Here is a 24,608-nt window from a genome sequence, read left to right on the forward strand (position 1 = left end):
ACTGGGAGCTGCATTTATATAACACTACTGTACGGCGCAGCCTCTCTCCCAGAGTCAGGAGGATAACTTACAGCACCCTCCTGCATCTTGATGATGCTTATTTTTCTTTACAATAGTGTACATATTAATAAAGAACTACAGCTAGGAAGATCCACAGGCCCAGAGTCCCATAGTCCCCTGACTGTGGCAAATGCCTAGCATAGCAAACATCAAGGCAGCCGGTTAGGCCTTTGTTATGAAATGCACATCCCTGAAATAATAAAGCACTTCTTTTGTTCAGTAAACTCTAATTGCAGTCATTTCTCAAAATACCGGCGAGATTGGCTCCAGGATTGCCGCACCAAAGCCCACAGACACTTAGGCCCCTTTCTATAAAATGGTACCATATCTATGCAGACCATATGAAGGTCCTCACATACTTTAAATCACCTCTAGGCCATTTCTAATATCTAGTGTGTGGCAATGTCATATAAATAATCATAGCGTTGCACTGTTTATGTAATGACAGGAACTGAATATACATATTGCAGATGCAATATGGTCTGTCGCTTGTTGGTTCAACCCGTGGATGCAGAACCCATGGGCCCAAAAGGCTGACTGTACTAAATGAGCAAGAGGTGCTTAAACATGCCATGCGAGTGCATGCTTAGAGAGAGTACTGCAAGTGCCTGGGTTCCTACAGTGAAGGTGCCAACATCTGAGGGCCACGGAGGCAAGAATGACTCACCCCCACAGGTCTCCTGTATCCGCACCACATCGCCGATCTGTAGAGTGAGATGCTGGGCTCCACTGCCTTGGAAGTTGTAGATGGCTGTTAAATGGAACACAGAGACAGTCGGTGAGACCTCTAGGTATCTTGACTCCTGGCTCCACCTTGTTGCTTTGGCCTTGAGTCCGTCTCACACTTACGAAACCCACGTGGGCTACAGAAAGTCAAGGCAAAGGCCAACTGCCTGCTTCAGTCATCAATCCAGACCCACTTAAAAACCTCTTCCCATTCTGGTCCTGCACTGCAGCCTTGGTGACCAGGAGGCTGCTTATACCCTCTACACCTCTGGCCTCCTACTGTGCGCCAGGCATGAGGTTGTATGCTCCTTCTTTTCTCCTCACGGGGACCCATTGTGAGACAGGAGCTGTGAGCCCAGAAACAGAAATGAAGACATTCTGGTCCCAGTCACCAAGACAAGAAATGCCAGGAAGCTCTAATCCAGCTTCCATACTCTTCTCTTGCCCTAAGACGAAGTTTGGCCGTCTCCTGTTGCCCATCTACTCCATGTCAGCAACGGAATCCCAACATGCAGTGCTCTCCACTACTGTGTTGTCACCTGATCGTCTTTGTCCAGTATGTAGGATGGGGTGGGCTTGCTGTTTGAAAGCTCTGTGACCAGACTGGGATGCTGTTTAAGGCTGTGAGCCTTTAGGGTATTGGATTGGCTGGTGGAAACGGGTGACTCGGGGTAAGCCTTTGATTATAACTTTCCCTAATTCCAGCCTTTGCTTCCTGATGCATTCAGATATGACAAGTCATTGCCAGAAGCTCCCAACCCCCACAGACTGGGCCCTTCTGGTTGCCTTCCACCCATGGTGGCCAGAAATTCATTTGAAACGATGAGCCAAAATAACGCCCCTTCTCTGAAGTTGTTCCGTCAGGTCAGGCCTTGCATCGCAACACAAAGGCCTGACCTGATTCCTACCAAGCTCAGGCAACCTAGAGCTCACCAGAACAAACCCTTCAAGCTTCTGAAGGCCACAGTCACACTCTTCCCTAATGGATGCCGGGTTCATGGAGGAGTGCTTAATATTCAGGAATCCATTCCCACCCATGGACTGGAGATTTAACTCAGCAGTAGAGTGTTCCCTTAGCAAGTGCAAGGTCCTGGGTTCAGTCCCCAGCAAGTAGTGGGAGGTACGGGGGCAGGGTGGACAACAAGGGAACCTGCATTCTCATCCAAACTGTTAGTTTCTGGGAGCAGGAGTTGTCAGAGACTCTTGTCATTTGGAACATGAGATACCCGTGCCTTTGCAGGGAAGGACGGGCTATGTGGTATTACTGTCATGGACTCCTTTCCCCATGGCAGTGGCAGTCTTGATAATGGCTTCCTGAGTCACTGATATAGGTTTCTGGAGCATGAACTACCTTGTCTCAAAAAAGTTTTGAGCTCTGTGTGTGTGTGCGCGAGCATGCATGCACATGTGTGCATGGATGTGTGTGTGCATGCACATGTGTGCATGTGTGTGTGCGTGTGCGTGTGTATGTGTGTGTGTGTGTGCGCGCATGTGTGTGGTGTGCTCCCTGTACGACTATTACATCTCTGGCTCTAAACACTCACTTACAGAAGCAACTTTCAGTGACCAATCTCTAAAACACTAAAGACGAGTTGATTCCCTTCGCCTGCCAGGGCAAACACATTAAGAAGAACAACAAAGATGTCCTCCCCCAACTCTGGGTATTTAGGATTAGGGTTGAAATTCTTCCAAGAATAATGGCTTGGAAAGACAGGCTGAACATGAACGTTGTGCACAGGCATAGGGAAATGTGAGGAAACCTGAGTCTCAACAGCCATGCGGGCAGGAAGTCAGGTTGGGCAGAGAGCAGCGGCCTGAGTAAATGCTGAAGGCATGCCAGCTTCCCCCCCCCCTTTCTTTTGACTCCAGGCATCTATAGTCTCCAGTCTGTACACAGCACATTGCACGGTCTTCATAAAAATATTTCCAAAGCGACTAAACCATCTAAACACTGCCACCCAGCTCAAGCAATGACAGCAGGCTCTGGGCAAGGAAAGAGTGTCTTTCACAGCCATTACATCATAATTAACATTCAAATTTCATAATAATATATAGTTTTCAATTCAAAATTATGAGGTATGTTAAGAAGGAAGACAGTATAGCCAGTTAATGGGGAAGAATAAATTAAAAGAAAATTGGGAAAGTAAAAGAACAAATACTGGGCTTGGGAGGTGAAGGGTTAAATCAACTCTCATATATATTTAAAGAACTGAAAAACAATATGACACAAAGCAGAGGAAACAAGAACAATGACTCTGAATTAAAGACTATCACTGGTGGCATAGAAACTAGAAAAATGGAGCTGGGTATGGTGGCTTGCAGCTACAGTCTCAGCACTAGAGGGTGAAGCAGGAGGATTACAGGTTTGAAGGAGGCCAGTGTGGTTTCATAGTGAGAACTTATCTCAAAAAAATATATATACAAAGGAATCAAACAGAAACTCTGGACAGAGACAATAATAACAAATATGAAAAAATCATCAAAGAACTTCAATAGCAGAGTCAACAGGGTCAGAGAGAAAATAGGTGATCTTGAAGACAAGGCAGCTAAGATCAAACCAGACCCAGATGCACCAAGAGAAAATGGTAAACAAAAGCGAACCCATCAGAGATCTATGTGTTACGGCCAAATGACTGGCATTCCCTTAATGGGAGCTCCAGAGGGAGAGGAGAGAGAAAAGCAGGCAGAATAAAACAAATTGAAGAAATAGTGGTCAGAAAGCACCCACAGAGAAATAAAGCTAGAAATCCCTATCAGAATCAAAACTGGAAAATCACAAACAAGTGCAAAAAGCACAGGCTAACAGGAAATCTTTTCAGACAAATTAAAAGAAAAACACAACCTACCAAAACCCATGAATACTGCAAAAAGCATGATTAGAAAATTTTGTAGCTGTAAATGTCTGCCTTGAAGCACAACATTGACTTCAAATTAATTATCTTTATTTCTACTTAACAACTAACAAAAGGAAAAACAAACTAAACCCAAAGGTAAAAGAAAATAATACAAATTAGGCAATGAGAAGTCGGCTAGAGAATAGGATGCAGTAAGAAGGCAACAAAAGCAGAATGTGCTCCTTTTGAAGTGACAAACAAGTAGGTAGACTAAAAAGAAACAGAGGCCTTAGGCTACCAAAGTCAGAGCGAAAGTGAGGATGGACATTTTGGCAACATTTCAGAAAGGAAAGGAATTATAAGCCAATGGTTCTCTAGCGCCCACTGCCCCTTACAGCAAGCTCAGTCAACAATGAAGCTTTACAAGAGAAAGCTTTCAACACACTTACACCAAAAGATGAGATAACCCAGATGAAATGGGCATATCCCTAGACAAACTACCAGCACTGACTCATGAAAAATCAAAATTCAGTCATCAGAAACCTCCCCAAAGGCCCATGGAGATAGCAGCATTGGTAAAGTGCCAAAGAGCAAGGAGGAGGACCTGAGTTTGGGTGTCTAGCATCCACACAAAAGCGCAAGAGCGGAAGCATGCATCTGCAAGCCCAGCCCTGGGGGAAGCAGAGACAGACAGATCAATGAGTTCATTGGCCAGCCACTAGCTCAGTCAGTGAGCTCCAGGTTCAGAGAGAACCTGTCTCCAAAAAGGTAAGATAACGAGCAACTGAAGAAGACTTCTGGCATTGACCTTTGGCCATCATACACACACAAACACATGTGTGTAAAAACCCACATGAACATGTACATAGAATACACACACATACATGTGTGCACACACATTCACACATGCACACACATTCTAATGAAGAAAACACAATGTCAGATCACTTTAATATAAAGTCTATAAAATATTTAGGAATAACTAATACCTATTGTCAGACTCTTCCACAAAAGGAAGGAGGAAATACTTCACAAAGCATTGTAGGAGGAATTTGCAAGTAGAAACAAGTATCCCTTGTAGATATAGACGCATGTATCCATAAGAGATTAGCAAATGGAATCTAGCAACATATTAAAAAGATACCATGGACAAGTAGGAATTTTCCTGGAAATGCAAGAATAGTTCAATATCCAAAACAATAAAAGGAAAACATTTGTATCAATAGCATAAAGAAAAACTTAGATGATCATGTTAATTAATGAAGAAAAGGCATTTGCAGAACTTATCAATATTTTATGACAAACATGCCAAAGTGGAAAAGGAAAAGTCTACAAGGCCTCAACCCAATCCCCCCCGAAAAAAAATTACATACAACTGAGGAAAGTCAGGAGTAGGAGAGATGGCCCTCCTCTGGGAAGAGCACACCAATTGGTCAACCCTAAGAATATACAAATAGCACAATATGAACTCAATGGGCTATATATGGGAATATATACACATATATAAACATATATATATACATGCAATAACAATGAAAAGAGAGGCCATAGATTTGAAGGAGAGTGGGGAGGAGTGTTCGGGAGGGTTTTAAGAAAGGGAGGGGAGAAATGCTCTAACCAAATTGCAAATCAGATCTCATAACAAACAAACAAAGGAACTCATTGGTGGGGAGGTTACAGACCCTAGAGGGAACCTACCACTGTTACTAAGTAGACACACCATCAAAGTATGTTTAGATATCTCTAAAATATCATAAAATAGTGCTGCTCACAGGCTTCACAGAAGCTGCTTTTTGCAATGGGCAGTGGCCATTAGAGAGACTCACAGCAGCGAATCAGATCTTAGTAAAAAGTCTAGACTGTCCTGACCTTTATAAAGAACTCTTACATTGTAGCAACAAAAAGACAACACAGACCAATTTTCAAAGGACAAATGGACAAATGAACAAAGGAATTAAAAACCTATTTCACTAGCGACCCACAAATACCAAAGAGGACATAAAAAGATCTTCAGCATTGAAGCCATTAGGGAACTGCGAATCAGAACCACAGGATGTCACCTCACACCCATAGGTGTAACCATGATTGTTTTTTTAGTGTTTGAAAGGGATGCAGAAAAATTGAAATCTCTGAAACTTAGCATGGGAACAAGGCACGTGTAGCAATTAGGGGACAGTGTGTCTGATCTTCGGAGGCAAGGAGAATTAATATGAGACCCAGCAATTCCATTTCCAGCTCACACCCAAAAATTGTCAACAAGAGTTCAAACCAAAAACCTTCACATGAATTTTCATTGGATGCTCTTAGATTAAGCTAAAAGATCAAAACAACCCAGATATCTCTCAGTAGCCATATAAACAAAATGCGGTCTATGCACACAATGGAATAATATTCGACCAGATAAAAGTATAAACTCAAGTACATGCTACAGTACAGATGGTTCTAGAAGAGTATCATGCCAAGTAAAAGAAGCCAGACCCCCAAAGCCACACATTACTCCATTCCATTTATATGGAAGATCAGAAACAGAAAAACAGAGCTGGCGAGCAGCTAAGTGGTCACTGGAGCAGAACGAGGGGTGACTGCTCAGTGGATAGTAGACTCATTTTGGAGAAATGAAAATCTTCTACAGCTAGGCTGGAGATACAGCTGCGGTCGGCACCACACAACTGGGCAAATTAGAAAGATTCAAAGAGGCAAGCTGAGGATCTGTGTGTTCGGTCAAAATTACCAAGAAACAACTGCTTGCCAAGCACCCGAGTGTGCTGAGGTACGGCTGGGAGGGACAAGTGTGTACTGGTGAGCAGGAGGGCAGAGAAGAATGTTGAGCCTCGAGGAGCCAGGGACTAGAGAAGTGGGGGCCATGTGTGGAACATGCCTTCAGTGACGCCCGGTCATCAGTAACCTAGCAGGGGAATCAGGCAGCCTGGCTTCCACAGGCACCTCCCAGCTGCAGGCCAGACTTCCTCTCTCTGTCCTAAAGTAGGCATCATTGTGTCAGCTCTAGCTACCTGGCATCATTGTGCCAGCTCTGACTACCCGGAAAGGCATGTGGAGAACCAAGCAAATAAATTACACTTTACACAGGTTTAGGGATCCTAGAGAGAGACTGTACAAAACCAGGCCTCGCTTACCTGGAAGGTAGTGTGCACTCAAATTGCCCCTGACAAGAACGGGTGTTCGACAGACATTTCCCTTGTCCCAGACACTGTTCGAAGCTCCTCTCTCTTCTCCTACACATTTACTCTTTGAATCCTCATGGCACTGCTTCCAAGTAGGGAAAGAATCATGTCCATACTTCGAATGAAGAGCAGAGATGTGATAATTACATCTATTACACATAGTCTCACAGTGCCGGAGTTGGGAGCACATTGCGCCTTGCCTGACCCTACGCACGTTCCGCTTTGTTCGGATTATTCTGCATCCCAGACACCCGCTCCCAACTTAACTCCTTTCTCTCTTCTCTCCTTCTTCACCCTCCCATCTCTATAACATATGCACCCCCTCCCAATCACAGGAAAGAGAACCGAGTGACTCAGAAAGATGCCAGCTCTGCCATTTGTGACCTCCCTGGGTCTCATTTTCTTACAAGGAGTACACTAACGGTATCTCTATGACAAGATCACTAGGATACTGAATGGCGACCAGGGCAAGGTGTGCCCTACCACCTAACCTCTCTATGGGAGTATTCTCAGAGATGGCGATGAAGAGGCCCAAGAGGTGAAGAAGCTTAGAAAGGATGAGGCGGGGTCCCAGACCCCAGCTCGAGTGGTCAGTTCTGTCCTTTTCTGGCTCTGGCCACAGCATGCCTTCTCAGTGTGTGTACTGCACAAGGTCAAGAGAGCAGCGAAACTGGCACCAAACCTGACTGGGGTCTGCCTGCTTGAGTGTACATCTGCCTCACGCTTTGTCCTTCTGTAACCCAGACAGCCTGTCTGAACAGAAGACTCCATCTTTCTGAACCTCAGCAGTTCCGGTTCCCTCCTCCCCCGAAGGACACTAATCCAGATGTCCGCTCTAGTCTGAGGCCAGCTGCAGCTGATTCTTGGACCCAGGCTACCTGAGCAAGCCAGCTGGGATTCTCTAGCTCTTACTAGCCAGAGACTTCCTGATTCCTCTAAATAACCGAGAGATCTAGACACCGCCCAGGCCCTTTCCTTCCAAGACAGCCAATCACCACTCCGGATGAGCAAATGATGTAACCGCACACCACCTGCAACCTAAAATAGGTACTTTCTAGCACCTGTTTTCTCCTTTGCAGTCCTGGTTAGCCAAGATCCCTTGTGTTCACCCTCGTTCTCAATGATGCTGATTTTATTTTCTGTCAAACGATTCCTGAAAGGCCCACCCACTGTTAGCCACAAAAGGCCGCACTGCACACCCAACCACAGTTAAGAGCTCCATCAACGTGTGTCACGTTTCTTCCAAGCAGTGTTACAAGATCTCCCAAAAGCCAGCTATTCAGAGCACCGCTCACTCCTCCCAAGCTTCACGTCACCTTTAACTCCACTTTCTAGCAGTTGGCCGTCAGTGGCACAGAGGATCAACATCATTAAATGAAGTTAGTCCTTTGTCTAAAAGCTAGTCTGGAGAGAGCCCCGGGACCCAGAGGCTTCTCTTCTGCATAACCAAGCTGTTGCGTTACTCCGTACCCTCCCCTTGTGGCCCGGCTTACAGTCCTCTCCTAGCACTGACTGCTGGCACTTGGACACACGCCAGGGTGCTAGTGTCCTTGCTAAACAGGTTCTGCACCAACTCTCTGCTCCTCCAACCCAGAGGCAAGCCTTGGAGCTGACAGGGCTGCAGGATTGACTGCCACTGCGGTTTCCACTGAAGGAAACCACCGAGATGGGGGTTTGCCTAGGCAGCAAATCAGGTCGGCGGTGTACAGACACTTGGAGGGCGGAGCATACTGAGCTTTGCTAGCCTTCATCCAGAGTCCTTTCCCTCACACTCTCTGCTCACTTCAGCCCAGAGAGTTCAAAGCTCTCCGCTTCAGACGACTCGGCGACATTTTCAAACTGGGTCTCTAACGAGACATACTTATCTGCCCCAAGGACTTGCTGGCTGTAAATATGAAAGTAATGATGCCACACGTAAGCCCATTCTCCCTTAGCCTGAGGACCTCTATTCTCAAAGCTTTGTCTGGTAGGGGAAAACAGACAAAGGAAGTGACTCTGCTTACCAGTACCCACTTCTGTTCGATTTTCTAAATGACTAACAGGAAACCCCAGGGCAGAACACCACCCTTTGCTGAGTGTGATTGCTTATCTTTGTTGTTTCTGACCAGGCTGAGGGAAGGTCTGTCTACTTGTCCCTACTCAAAGAGGCACAGTTACTGTGTTAAGTGTGCAATGGAAGAGGCAGAAAATCATCTAGAACGGGAGCTGGTGGGGTGGCTTGGTGGGCAAAGACCCCTAACGCCAATCTCGACAATCTGAGCTCTGTCCTCAAGACTCACACAGTCAAAGTAACTCCCGTATGATGTCCTCTGGCCCCCACATATAATCACATTCTCACACAATGAACGAACATACAAACATGAGACTGGCAAAGGACACTTCAGAAGAAGAGTCACTGATATGGCCACTGATCTAGACAACTGGGGGAATTTACCCATAGCCTTGGTCCCCAGCCAACTTACAGGTCCCAGTCTAGCGTCCTTATCACAGATGGTCCTGTCCCCCATCATGGGTGTCTGACTCCGCACAGAAGACTTGAGTTTCTCCTACATCAAGTGTTGCACCCAGGAACCCCAGCAACAAAAAGTCAGTGGGAGCCCATGCAGATGTTGTTCTCACAGCCAAGGGTCAAAGGGGTGTTCCCAAGGACTGGGGTCACCTGAGGCCACCAACTCTAACGGGGACTCACATGGAAACTACAGACTGCTAAATCCTCAGAACCGTGAAAGTGAGGCTTTGATGGGATACCTGTCAGCCTAGGGAACAGAACCCGCTGGTTCCGTACCAGTTCTTCCTGAAGATATAATAACATTCTGCGCATAAAGAATTCAAATATGGGTGCAGAAGAGATGGCTCAGTGGTGAAGAGCATTGATTGCTGTTCCCAAGGTCCTAGGTTGAATTCTCAGCACCCTCACAGTGGCTCACACTCATCTGCATCTCCAATTCCACAGGATCTGATACCCTCTTCTGGCCTCCTCCCACCAGAAATGCAGATGGTGAACAGACATGCAGACGAAACACTCATGTACACAATTTAAAAATAAATCTAAGAGAAATGAGGTAAAATTGAATGCCATTCTGATAGCCCTATGACTCACAGTACAACAAGTGTCCCGTCTCTATGTAATGTATCTTAGGAAAGCAGTATATTTCCCCTTGTTTATAGGTGAGGAAACTGAGGCACAGGAAGCAGGGTGCCTACCAGAAAGAGAGCTAGACAGACAGACAACCCAGATGTCTAAATTCTAACCACAGCCCATAGTTTCCCAAGAAAGTGGTTGATTGACATTTACTGAGTACTTGTTATAGGCCAGGCACAGACCCTGAGATTTCCTTAAGGGACAATCGCAGGAGCGTCTCCTGGATGCTAACTGCTGTTCTGAGAGCAGAGGCTGCAGTGAGAGAGAAGACAAGCAAACGCTTTTCCTTTTCATCAGTTTGCTTGATCATCCCCAAAGTATTGTCATCCATCTGACACAAGAAACTAAGAGGCTCAAGAAGCAGACTGGGTTGTGATTCAATGGCAGAGCACCAGCTTAGCGGGTGGTGTGTAAGGCTTCAGCCCAATGGGAGGGGAGAAGAGATGATGGAAGGGAGAAGGGAGAGTAGGGAAGCACAGGACTTGTCTGCAGTCACCACTACAAAGCTGTAGAAAACTGCTTTGCAACCTTCCTAACGCTGCTACCCTTGAACACACCTCCTCATGTTGTGGTGACTGTAAAATTATTTCATTGATGCTTCTTGTAATTTTGCCTCTGTTATAAATCATAAATGTAAACATCTGATATGCAGGATATCTGATATGTGACCCCCCCAAGGGGATCACGCCCCATAACTTGAGAGCTGCTGCCATGACAGGTAGGTTTGAACTCAGAAGAATCCAAAGTCCTTCCTTCTCTGACCAGCCCATTCTTGGTATCATGTCTCATTTCATACACACGAGATTTGTCCATATCCTGTCTTCCCCCAGCTCAGGGATGCTGAATTCCCAAGCCAAGAACGACACAGTAGTTGTGCATTAATATTTACTGGGCTCTGCATGAATCCCTGTTGAAGGACGGGATGTGGATGAAGATAAAGGACAGAGAAGTCTTCCCTTGAAGGTCTTGAGATTGTTTCAGAAGATGTTAACCCAGCATTGCTGCTATCAAGTGCCCTGTGACCCCTCAGGCTTGGTCTGTACCTCATTTGGGGCCCTAACATTTGCTGACATGGTTGAAAGCAAAATCTGTAGCCAACACCAAGTGTTAATAGAGTTTAGACAAGAGGAACAACCCCAGTAAGGGAAAGAGAGAGAATGCAATAGGCTGGAGCTCACTTCTAGAGGCGGATCTGGGCTTCTCTGATGGAACAGAACTGATGAGCATATCTCAAGGGTCCAGTGCAATGCATTCAGTGCCACACCTGAGCCCTGTCCTGGAAGCTGTGGGCAGGCACAACACCAGAGCTACGCCCTGATGTGGCACCAGAGAAGGCAGCTGCAGGGAGCAGCAGAGCTCCAACCCCAGAAGCAAGGCAGCAAATGACTTGAGATGGTCCCCAGCCTGGGTGACAGATGGGGAAGAGAGGAAGAAGAGGAGGAAGAGGCAGGAGGGAAGAGAAAGGAGAGGTGGTGGAGGGACAAGACAGATCATCAGAATGAGAAGGGGGAGGGGAGAAGTTCCTTCACCAGCCAGGAGACCTCAAAGAAACACCAGGGCAGCTCACTTTCACTAAATCTTTACTATGCTACTGTTGGTGGGCATAATTGTTATCTCTAATTTACAGACCAGGAAACTGAGGCAGTGCAAGATTAAGCACAATGTGACTCAGTGAAGATGGAGCCAACCCAGGCTTTCTCTGCAAGCAGGCTGGCCTCAGAGATTTGGTCTCCACCACTGCATACCCCACCTCTTACAAAGATGGGCCTGTCACCTTACTCCAGGAGTTCCAGGGCCCTCCCTGGATAGTGACAACAGCCCTTGGGGCTGCACATCATTGTGTAGTCTTTGGTGATCCCACCCAGCCAATAGAAATCAGGTTGGGTCCGCTGGGGGCTGTTTTTCCCTCCGATGGTATTTATCTTTGCCCTAATTCAGGACCATGTAGAAGGATAAATGTACTTTCTAATAGGTAGAGTCCAGAGACACTGCTTAACCATCCTCTATGGTTTACACATAGACTAAGTGTGTACCAAGATGCTCACACCCAGGAGGTGGGGCCTCAGTGACACAACACTAGGAAATAGTAGAATCTTCAAGAGGCAGAGCCTGGTGGAAGAAGGTTAGGTCATTGAGGCACTGAAAATAAGTGGGACTTATTTGATCCCCAGAGAAAGTTGTTATTAAAAAACCACCCGTGGGGATGGCGAGTTGGCTCAGTGGTTAAGAGTATTGTCTGCTCTTCCTGAGGATCCGGGTTCAATTACCAGCACCCACATGGTGGCTCACAGCCATCTGTAACTACAGTTCCAGGGGATCTGAAACCTTCACACCAATGTACATCAAATAAAGTTAAATAAAATTTAAAAAGAAAAGAACCACCCGGTCCCTTCCCAGCCCCTGGCTTCTCGCTGCTTGTTTCCACTCTGACCACTGAGGCTCAGGTGGCCCTGAAGTCTTCATCTGCTCCTGCATAGACAAAGCCCATGAGCAGTCTCAGGTTTTCAGCTATTAAAACTGTGACCTAAACAAACCTCCCTTGTTTGTAAGTATTCTGCCTTGGGTATTTTATTACAGCAACAGAAAACAGACTGATCCACTGCTGTATAATGGAAGCGATGGCTGTGTGACTCACAGTATCAACTGGAGCAAGGAAGGGTAAATCCTGCTTGGCATATGATGTGGACTTTCCATGGCACAGGCGTGGACACAAACGCACACACCTGATCTTACTCTCACGTATAACTATAGTATTAGAAAGAGGGATTGTAACAAAATCAACCACATCGGCTCTCTCTGCAGACATCCAAAGTCTCCGGCAAGTTGGGAAATCCTGCAGGTCAGAGAAGTAAATAGCTCTGGTTCTCCCAGACCCTCTGAAATCTAATAGAGATTACACAGGCCAGAAACAAGGAGCTGCCTGACCCCTGTAGTGCCAAGCTTCCAGGCACAGCAGCTGTGGGCTCCATGAGGGAAGTGAGACTAGAGCTATGGGGAGGAACAGAGCATGGGCAAAGGGCAGAAGAAGAGTGGGAGGAGGGGTGTGAAGGACAGGGAGGTGGGGAAGACAGCATGATGTGTAGCGACACTGCAGGGCCATCTTGATGGAACTCCAGGGTGTAAACAAGCGGGCATGGTCCAGTGGCCAATCGCAAGGGCTCAGCATCAAGAAGGAGTTCAAGAGCTGCAGTGCTCTAGAAGGACATAGCCTCTTGCAAGGAAAGGGATGGGGTGAGAAGATGGAGGGAAGATGGGTAACCATCCACCTGAACATTATGAGACCCAGAAATGGGAAAACTTCGAATTCTACCTCCCTGGTCCCAACCTCATCTATGCATTCATTTATCCATCCATCCACTTATCTGTCCATCTATGTACCCATCCATCTACTCATCCTCCCACACATCCATCCAATCGACACCTAAAGACGCGTCTTACACAGCTACACCAGAGAGAGGGTCAGTCTTGCCTTGTTGGAGCTCATAGTCTATGAAAGGTCCCAAACAACTCAATGAAAGACTGCAACGGGATGTGATGGGCGCCGTAACAGGAGTCACGGTAATGCAAAGCAAGGGGTCCACCTGCCCCAACCTGAGAAATGGGAGATTGAAAGTGACTGGGATACTATTTGCTGCCTCGTGCAGAGATCTGCTACTGAACTGTCATCCCCAAAGGCAGGGAATGCTATATCCACTATTCATTCCCAACAGGGACTCATAGAACTGAACTGATCTGAATAGAGCCTTGACTGTATCCACTGGGGCACTTTATAGAGTGGGTACTGACTATGCTTTCTCGGGAACCTTAACTAGCTCCCAGTAATGGGAGTGGATGAATTATAACAGACTCTGGAAATTATAATGCTCTCTGGAAAGAGGGACCAGCAGCTTCTGCTGGGTTCTCAAGGAAACCCACTGTTAAACAATTAGATTCTTGCCCTCCCATTTTCCTATTACTCTTGGGCTGGATGGACTCAGAATGAATCCCCAAAGGAGCGGCTGCCCTCTGAGTGGATCTACTGGAAAGGCAATGTATATTTCCCTAATTCATAGACAATGTGGCCCCCAAATGCCCATGGGTTGGCACTGTAAACCCCAAATTCTTGTTTTAGGATTAGATGACATGGTAAGGGTAAAGCCCAAGATGGCCTGAGTTACACAAAAGAAGGAAGAATTGAGTTAGTCCAGATGCTCACCCTCCACCATGTTAATAGCAGCAAGAACCCTCAGGAGATACTGAGAAGCTGACCATGTAAGTTATCAAACTTCCCAGCCTCCAAATACACAAGCTAAATCAACATCTATTCTTAAATAATTACCCATTCTGTGGTGCTCTGTGATGGCGCTAGAAAGTGGACAACAGCGCAGGTGAAAGGCTGAGGTGTGATTTCAAAAGAATCTAAAATGAGCTGGCAACCTTTCTCCACCTCATTTTCCTCACCTGTGAAGGTAAAACACATCCTCCTCCTCCTGGGTACCGGTGAGGTTCGGACACAGTCACACATGCCCTTCTATACCCACCAGTCTGTGAACGCGTGAGGCAAGTCACTATCTATAAGGAGGCTGGTGACAACGTAGATCCAGAAGGAGTAGAGAAACCCCACGCGCTGTTCTGGCACTTCCAGTTATCTATGCTGGAAACCTTAGGACCATCCTGGACTTCTCTTTGTCTCTCGTACCCGTGTCTAACCCATGAGGAAAACCCCCTTGCTCCACCTACACTACATATGTACAGCGGTGAGGCCCATGTCAACACACCTATAGCCACTGCCACCTCATAACTAGGTCCCTGCTGCAGCTGTTTCAGCAACCTCTCTGCTATGACACTTAACTCCCTTCTTGTCACATTCCATGAAACGGTCAGCCCAAGTGTAAGATGTGGCATTTTTCTCTTCTGCTCCAACCCCCAAAATACCTCACCCCACCTGTCCATCAGCTATAAAATCCCCGTGATACCCACAAGTCATCACTCCCTACGACCACCTCCCACAGAATCCGTCCTTACACTTCCACCTCTCATCCGGTCACCCTGGCCTCCTACACATCAAAGCGACTTCCTCCTTGAGACATTATTTGCATTGCATTTGCTTTCCAACCAGAATATTCTTCCCTTAGGAAGTTCCCTTACCGCTGCAGCCAGCGAAGTCAGCACACACACACACACACACACACACACACACACACACACAAATCTCACTTGCTGGGTGTGCTGGTTTGAATGAAAACGGACCCCAGGGGTTCATATGTTTGAATGCTTGGTACCCAGCTGGTAGAACTATTTGGGAAGGTTTAGGAAGTAAGGCCCTGTTGGAAGGGACATATCACTGGGGGTGGACTTTGAGATTTCAAAAGCACACACCAATCTCAGAAAGCTTTCTCTCTGTGTAAGCTCTTAGCTCCTGCTCCAGTGCCACGACAGCATGCCTGCTGCCACATTCACGAAGTCTAACCCTCTGGAACCATGAGCCCCAAATTGAATTCGTTAATTTTATAAGTCACCTTGGTCACAGTGTCTCTTCAACGAGCAACAGAAAAGTAACAGACACCAGGAAAAACCTCAACACTTAGCTGGAACTGGTGTTGTCACCCTGCAGTAACTGATTCTGCCTGTCAGGGTGTCTCAGGGTCTGCCCCACCACGTGTCACCCTCTGCCATGCTGTAATGCAACAAGAACCCCATCTCTTTCTGCCATAGTAGTCCTTGGCCTAAGGACCATGTGTTATCAGAACTCTGAATTCTCTGATAAGTTGCTGGAGAGAAACCTACAACACTATCCATCCTTGTGACAGTCGCGTCCCACTCCTCCAGGCCTCGTTTCTGTCACTGAAGCCAGTGCGGGAGCCTGCAGCATCCTTGCTGGGGCAGGGAGACAAAGGATGTTCTCTGAGAACAAAATACAATGTGTCTTCAGCAGCTCACTGACTCAGCCTGACTGCTGCTCAGTTCACACCGATGACAAGAAGGGGGACGAGAGCAAGTCCCTATTAGAGGGAACATTTGGGGCGTCTCTGCACAGATTCTGCTGGAGTTGGGTGGCAACAACAAAAACAACGTCATCCCCCATTTGCTCAGTATGTGCTGCAAAATGCAGACCACGGTGCCTACGTGTGACTGATGATTAAAGGACTGTAAGCTTTAAAAGCAGCAGCAAACCCAGACATCCAGAAATGAGTAGGACATTGCGGCACTATACTTCCTGTCTCAAAATACAGCAAAACCATGAGGATGTTGGACTCAAAAGAAAGCTGAGTTTGGAAAATGCACCCTTCACCAATGCTCCTTCAGACCTAGACTCGGTGGTTGGAGCCAAGCTGGATATTGACTCGTGAGGCTCCTGTATATCCAAGTAGTAGGGCAATCTCCTTACATGGACCAAATCAGCCAACCCAAAGGGTGTGTCTAAATGACCTCGAATGGCTGGAATTTTGCGAAGGAGGAGGCCAGCCACCAAAGCATTGGAAAAGAACTGCATTTTCAATCTGTGTGTTTCTCTTACATCAGATGAATATTTGGAGACCAGTTCCAAGATAAGGGTTAACCTCTTTTCCCAAGATGTCCCCAGGCATCTCTTAGAATTCTGTTCCCAGTGTTCGGAGATCTGCTCAGATGACACATGTTAAAACTCTTCTCCACAATATAACCATCTATGGACAGGTATTCATTTATCTCAACAGGGCACAACACAATTTCTAACTGTATGCTTGCTGATTGACCCACAAACTTCCTTTGTCTTTGTTATCAGACTGTAAGTTCCTAAAGGGCAGGGACCATTTAGGGATAATTCTAATAGCCTCGGTGACTAACATGGTGCCTGGGACCTGGGAAATATCAAACAAATATACAGGAAATAAGTGAAGAAGGAACGAGTGAGTGAGCAAGTGGGTAAATAAGAGTTTCCTGTTGCCTTGACAACTAGAGCGGTACTGGGTCCTCTGAAGGCGAGTTTGTTCTAGCTGTTAGTGAAGCAGGTTACATGCTTGCCTCCTATGCGGACAGCATTCTCCCCTCCACGTACCTCTAGCTAGAAGAGTAACATATGTAACTAGTCCATATGTAACATAGTAACTAGAATAGTAGCATCTAGTCATATGACTTAACTAGAGTCATAACAAATTGAACCAGGCAGGGACAGCACCCCGAGGGGAGTGGAGTCTGTCCTTGGGTTGACAGTGACTTGGGTGGTCTATTTAAAACTCGAAATCTAAATATTTATTAAGAAGCAATTACATTATTTTGCTGTTTCAGTTTATTTTATAAAAGGGGTTTTGTTTCTGTAATGTAGACTTCGAAATAAATTCTTTGAGTTCCTAAGTATGACATTCAAGATAACAACCTTTTCTTGTGATAGTATAAGATTTGTTTTTGTTTTTTTAAAATATTATTTTTTAAAAACTATAATTACATTGTTTTCCCTTTCCTCTCCAATCCCCCCACAAACCAACACCCTTGCTCCCTCTCAAAACCATGGCCTGCTTTACAGGTTGTTGTTTTGAAAAGATGAAACAGGCCACCGTTCTGGATCTTCCCTCTGGGGACACAGAAGCTTCAGTGGCTGCATGAAACACAAAGTCATACAGATTGCAGGCAGGGGTGTTAGAGAATATCAGAATTAAGAGAGAGTGATGGAATCAGAGCAGGTGACAAGGATAACCTGGAGAACAGAGATGAGGTATTTAGAGAGGCTGGGAAGTCGGGAGAGGAGGCATATGATTTTAGGGCTTCTCAAGTTCATGACCTTTGGGAGGCCTGACTGCTCATACTTCCTGAATTTCTAGGTGATTTTCTTGAGCCTTAAAATATATCACTTGCTCGCACGCCACACATATCTAAAATGGCCTATTGGGATGAATATTGTCCTTCATTATAACAACCCATGGTACAGACAAAAAAAGAAAAAGAAAAAAAAACAGCCCTGTCCAAGGTTCTATGTCAAATGAGGCTGCTTGTTCGTTTCCTGGCCACCCAGACTCCCGAAATAACCCCATAGAAACTATATTATTTAAATTACCTTATGGCCAATCACTTAAGCATATTGCTAGCTAGCTTTTACATCTAGAATTAACCCATTTCCATTATTTAATAGTTTATCATGAGGCTCCTGGCCTACTGGCAAGGTTTTGGCTGACAGCTAGCATCTTTCTCCTCTGGTGGCTCCATGGCTTCTCTCTCACTCCACCTTCTTTCTCCCAGCATTCAGTTTAGTTCCCCCCTCCCCCGCCTTGCTCTGCTCTACCCTATCACAAGCCCAGAGCAGCTTCTTTATTAACCAATGGCATTCAAAGCATACAGAGAGGAATGCCACATCAATTCTGGACTACAAGGGTCTCCACACCCCTGAACTAGGAAGTAAACAAGAACCCTTCCATATCTTTCCCACTGGGATATGAGATAGAATCCCTTCTCTGCTCCACATAGCCTGATATGATTTGAATCTTGTCCCTGCCCTTTAAAACAGAGTGACCTTAGTGTCCTAGTTCCCAGTACCCTAGAATGTGAATTCATGTCACTAAATGGTCTTTCCAGAAATAATCAAGTTAAAATAGGTCATTAGGGCTTCCCCGAACCTAACAGGACTCAGTGTTCTCCTTTAAAAGGAAGAGATGGGGATATACTGACAAAGGGGAATACCAGGTGAAGATGGAGGCGATGGACTGGCAAGCCAAGGAATACCCCAAATGCCAGCCATCGCCAGCATCTGCAAAGGAAGCTCAGGGAAGATCACTCCTCGCCCCTCAGGGGGTTCAAAACCCCAATCTGGAGACAAGCGGTAAGAACAAACATCTCACCTTTACGGAATCAAAAGATGCCACCCCCAACTAGGCCACTTTAGTTTGATTATTTTAAGCCGGAAGAAAGTGAGACTCGAGAGCTGCAAAGAGAAGCTTTGGAGGACCATCCTTTATCTGATAAGAACCAGGCAGTTCTTAAAACACGTCAGACATAAATGCTCGCCCACAGTGGCCTTTTGTGGCTATGGCAACCATAGAAGGTTAGCTCCAAGATGGGCTTCACAGAGTGAGCCCCTATCCATTGGAAGCCCACACTCATTCCTTTTATCTCGGCCCTTCTCTGAGACTCTACTTTCCCCTTGTTGAGCTGCCACATTATGGCAAGTTCAAAGCAACCCTGAGCTGCTCTTTCCTGGGCGCTCCCTGCATTAGTATGATGTGGATGCTAATCACCTGCTGCTCATTTTTTTTCTTCTTAATCTGTCCTTTATGTAATTTACAGGGCACTAGCCAAGAAAGGGGGAGAAAGGAGATTTTCTTCCCCTCCCTAGGAGCATAAGTGAAATGCCATACAAATTTGCCTAAGGGGCCTACTTCAGATACTCACTTAGAGTCTCTGGCTGCCATGACAGAGATCACACATGATCTGTTATGGACTTAACTGTGTCTCCTTAAAACTTAAAAGCTAAAGTCCTGGTCTATTTTATCTTGGAAAAGAGCTATATCTGCAGCAGGCACTGTGAAGAGCCAAATAAATTAAAATGAAGCCCCTAAGTGTGAGGCCCTAACTCATTCTTACGCCTATAGTACTTAAAGCCTAAGAAGGTCTGGAGGCAGTGGAATTTAACAGTCAGCCTCATTATCACCAAGTTACATGAACTCGGGGTCTTCACCTATAAAGTGGAACTAATAATACACTCTCTCACGCAGATGTTCCAAAGTCAAAGATGAGAATGGGCCTTGCACACTTAAACCATTACCATCTTACTAGGAGCAACTGTTCTGAAGTCAGTGAAGGGACCATCATTCTTTGCCTCTCTTGATTCTGCAGCTGCTCATTTTAAGATAAGTCCCCTGACCTTGGCCAGAAGTATTAGCAAGCGCTTTACAATTATCACTCCAGGTAGTCTCCAAAACAATCCTATCAAATCTGCATGCACCACCATCATCATCATCATGATCATCTTCACCTCATTATAGATGAAGAAACAAGTGCAGATTTGAACTCAGATCTGACATCACAACCCAAACTGCAGGCCTGTGTCAAGGCTGCAGTGGGAACCAGAGATTGCCTGGTGATCGCCTATGCCCACTAGACCTCAAGGTGGCTAAGAAAGCTCCTGGTTCTGGTAATGGAGGGGCTGCAGCAGGAAAATCAGCACCCCTTTCAATGAGGCCACAGGAAGGAGAGCTAGCAACACCCACTCTGAACAATGTACCAAGTAGAAAAGAACCAGGGGTGGCGGAGCTGTCCTAACTCCTCATGTATTTCTAGCTTTTTGTCTCCCTCCAAGCCTGCATGCCCTTGTCTCTAGTGTCCTTCACAATGGGATGCTATGAAATAGGAAAGTGTTTCTACCTGGACGTAGAGTGAGAAAACAGGAATCTAATTTAGATGCGGCTTCCATTTGCCTTGCACTGAACCGTTGCCTTTTCACACAGCAGATGCTAAGAGCCCTTCCTTTCTGGATCTACTACTCCAGGCCAGCTTTCATCCCCTGGGGCACAAGGGTCCCTCCACCTACACCTCCTGCACATTTTATTGCCCCTCCTCTGTTCTCGTTTAGATTGCTAGCAGGGTACCTCCTGCTGAGAAGGGTAGAGTTGGAGAAGCTTTAGAGTTTTAAAGTGGACCTTATTGAGTCTAGTTCAAACTTCCCATTAGAGATGGAGAACCTGAGACCCCTTGCGGATATGATTTGTCTGTTCTCTGGTAGAAACCTTTCATCTTAAAGTGCTTCAAAGTGTCAAAGTGCTGGATGGATAGATCTGAGCACCCACAAAGTAGCTCAGGAAAACACACACACACACACACACACACACACACACACACACACACACACACACACACACACACCTGCATCTCTCATTCCCACTTCTGAGTTGCCTCGGGCCTCTCTTGGGTGGTGTCTGCAATCTAGCAGTGTGGAAATCCCCCAAATAACTTTCAAATTCTCACTTAGAGTTTGCAAGGATTGCATCACCGATGCCACTTAGAGTCCCAGTACCTGACACCTCCCTTCCCCCAGCCACCACTTCCGCGCCCAATTTGAAGCAGAGGCCTCTGGGAGTTTAGATGGCTGATGAGGTTCTTTTCTCAGCGAATCTCAGATAATCTGACAGGAACCATTCTCTCAAAGGCTCCCCGGGGCTAGGGGCTAGCGGAGGACCCACGGGCTTCAGTTCCTCTCCAAAACGGATGCCTGGGATATTGGAACCGATCAGGGTCACCTGGTTCAGAGAAACGGGCAGAGCAAACCAGCAGATGGTGTGGCTTTGGAGATGGTGGAGGAAGCCGTGGTGGCTTCAAGATAGGCAGGTGGAGAGAGACGGAGCATGCTCTATACAATGCAAAGCCTGGCACACGGGGCTGAATATCAAAATAATGACGACATCTCATTTGGAGGATGCCGGAGTGCTTGGGGGGGTGGGAGGGCAAGGATACTACTTTCTCCGCGTCCCCGTTTTCTCCTTCAGTCTAATGGCTGCAGCAGCCGGAGAAAAGCTCTGAGTCCCAGACCTAAGATTGCACGGCATGCCCTGCCCTCACCCATGCTGCACGAGCCATCACATCGACCTGAGAGAGGCCCTCCAGCCACCTGCCCTCCTCTGCACTGCAGACCCGGTGCCCACACCTACCCACACCGTGCCGCTCCTTGTCAGTTTTGCGCCAAGGGGCCATGGCAAGACCGGAGCCTTGAGAACCTTCTGTTCTCTAGTGAAGAAGCTGGCTGGGGGTGGCTAGGCTCCTTACAGGGCCCCACTTCCTTCCTCTTTTTAAACTCTCTCTCAAGGTCCGCCTTCCCCTCCTCTGGGTTCTCACTGCCTCCTCCCCCTTCTTCTCCAGCGGGGACACACAAATTTGCTAAGGACTAGAAGGCTGACCACAAAACTTGGAGCCCACCCTCAATTTGTCTCTTCCCCAGGTAAGTGACTACAAACCTGACAGGTGCTTAAAGCCAACCCAGACAACAAGAGCGGGGTTCTCCTGACTGCTCAACCCCATTGATGACTAAGCATGCGCTCGGTGGGCTGATCTTCATTTCTCCGTGATTCGGCTTTTCATCTGGAGGACGGGCCATGAGTGGGTACCCCTCATGCTTTTTGTGAGGACTGGAGAAGACCGTGTCACAGCGGGTGACACACTAGAGATGGAGAAGTCACTTTAGTTAGCATCCTTTCTGCACCATGGATTCAGGGGAGAATCTGACGAAAGCTCAGGAGATTGCCCTCTGACAGTACTTAAGCAGCACATCACGGGCTCACGGTGCCAGGAGGTCAAGAGCACCCCCGTCACCAGCAAGAGCAAACCGGGAAAGACATAGGGAGGGTGGCTCAGACAGACATTCCCTGACAAAATCTGAATTTTGCTCCTGGAATAGACTCTATCTGAAAAGGAAAATCTCTCTCAGGAATCCGATAACAGTGATCTAAATCTGCTTGAATTTTCTTTCTTCATTATCATTTCCCATAACCCCTTTTCTGTCGTACTCCAAAGACATTTGGAAAGACTAGGCAATATCACCTCTGACAGATAGCTATCACAAAAATACCAATTTCCATCAGATAGGTAAGGCCCTGATGGAAATTGGTATTTTTGTGATAGCTAAATGGGATTAAGCAGAAGAGATGGTAACACTCATCTAATATTCCAAGAAACTGATTTTGATACTGAATCTAATCTTTTAAACTAAGAGTAATAGAAGCTAAAAAAAAAAAAAACAGTATCACTAATATACCTATAGTATTGTAAAGTTATTTCAACTTATTTTCTATAGACTGAATACAAGATTAATAAATAAAACTCTTGAAATGTCTTTTCATATTTAAAAAAATACCAATTTCCTTTCATTTTAATGTATTGACTTTTCAGTTTCCTGGGAGCACAGCTTAGGTGGAGGTCTTAATGATTCCTCTCAAGTCTAGATTGACAAACCAAAGTTCGTTGGGCTTGCTGATGAGAGCATGGCTGAGGGGTTACTTTATAGGAGCGTGGGTGACCCCCCAAACAGCCCCACCACTAAAATGTCTCACCCCAGCATGGATGATCACTTCCTATAGCTGCACAGGTTAAACTATCACATACTACCTACTCTTCTATTGACTCTCAGACTATGAGACTATGTACACCTGGGACAAAATTGCATGCAGCTGCCAGGGAGATACAAAAAAGAGTGGCTAATGACTCCCCACAGTCCCTTGTCAACAGGCCAAATCTTGAGGGTCCCTTGGGAATGGTCACAATGGCTCCACTGAGCCTAGGAAGGGCTATTAGACACGGAGGACAACGTTCCACAGGAGCATCATTCACAGTTAGCAGTGGGATCGGGCCTTTGCCAGAAGACCAAAGCTAGGAGAGATAGATAGATAGATAGATAGATAGATAGATAGATAGATAGATAGATAGATAGATAGATGGATGGATGGATGATAGATAGAGTGTAATACTGATATATTACTAACTGCTTTGTGGTGGGGAGTGTGGAAACAACCAGGCAGACATAGGACTGGAGCAATAGCTGAGATCCACATCTGACCACAACTTACACCTGATCCACAAGCATGAAGCAGGAGAGCTAACTGAGACTAGAATGAGCTTTTGAAATCTTAAAGCCCATCCCTACTGACATACCTCCTCCAACAAGGCTACACCGCCTTATTATTCCCAAACAGTTCCGCCAACTGGGGACCAAGCATTCTAATATACAAGCCTATGGGAACCATCCTTATCCAAACAGCCACCACAAAATACACATATACCACACACACACACACACACACACACACACACACACCATACATACACACACACACACACATACACATACACACACACCACACACACACACACCACACACACACACACACATATGCACAGATAAATATATGTAGTTCAGTTTGTGGAAGATGCCTTTCTCTCATAAAGTACTTACATTATCCCCTTGCTATCTCCCGCTAACTTTCAGAAACTGAAATTTCTATCTAATTCTATGGGACAGGATGAAAATACAAGCAGGAGTGAAGAGATAACAATTTCATCTTTATCAAGGACCCCCAGCCTTGCCCTTAAAACCTGTGAACTGATTGCATCAGGCTCACCTAGATTATTGAAAATCATCTCCTTTTAAGCCCAATGAATGGGCTTGGCAAACATTTTCTGAAGTAGCCTAGATAGTTAATATTTCGTCTTTGCAGGCACGTGCAGGGTACTGTGAAAGTACTTACATAATCACAAGCATGTAATTCTATGTTACAGAAACAGTCAATATCTAGAAGTGAATGTAGGGGAAAGGGTTGGAGAAGACCATACCTATGTGTTACTCTATACCATTAACTGCTATTCTTTTTCAAAGTTTATTTTATGTGTTCTGGCATTTTGCCAGCATGTATGTCCATTTACACACACACACACAGTGCCTGTGAGGACCAGGAGAGGGCATCAGTTCCCTTGGAAATGGGGTTAGAGTGGTTGTGAGCTGCCATGTGATTGCTGGGAACTGAACCTGGGTCCTCTGGAAGAGCAGCTGGCACTGTTAACACAGTGGTTCTTAACCTCCCTAATGCTGCAGCCCTTTAACACAGTTCCTCATGTTGTGGTGACTGCATGCACAAAATAATTTTTTTGCTATCTCATAATTGTAATTTTGCTACTATTACAATTCAGTGTAAATATCTGTGTTTTCTGATGGTCTTAGGTGACCCTATGAAAGGGTTG

General features: G+C 46.1%; 1 protein-coding gene across 1 annotated transcript in view; it reads right to left on the minus strand.

Moving 5' to 3' along the window:
• Positions 1 to 21,576, minus strand: part of Dock2 (dedicator of cytokinesis 2) — a 413,920-nt gene extending 392,344 nt beyond the window's left edge. Inside the window, exons 1-2 of the mRNA XM_005350387.3 lie at positions 21,533 to 21,576; positions 728 to 811 (exon numbers count right to left, since the gene is read on the minus strand). Coding sequence (XP_005350444.1) covers positions 728 to 811; positions 21,533 to 21,575 — 127 coding nt within the window. The 5' untranslated portion in view covers position 21,576. The remainder of the gene's footprint in view (positions 1 to 727; positions 812 to 21,532) is intronic.
• Between the last annotated feature and the right edge of the window lie 3,032 nt (positions 21,577 to 24,608).

The sequence above is a fragment of the Microtus ochrogaster genome, chromosome 7 (assembly GCF_000317375.1).
Source record: "Microtus ochrogaster isolate Prairie Vole_2 chromosome 7, MicOch1.0, whole genome shotgun sequence".
Classification (NCBI taxonomy): Eukaryota; Metazoa; Chordata; class Mammalia; order Rodentia; family Cricetidae; genus Microtus; species Microtus ochrogaster.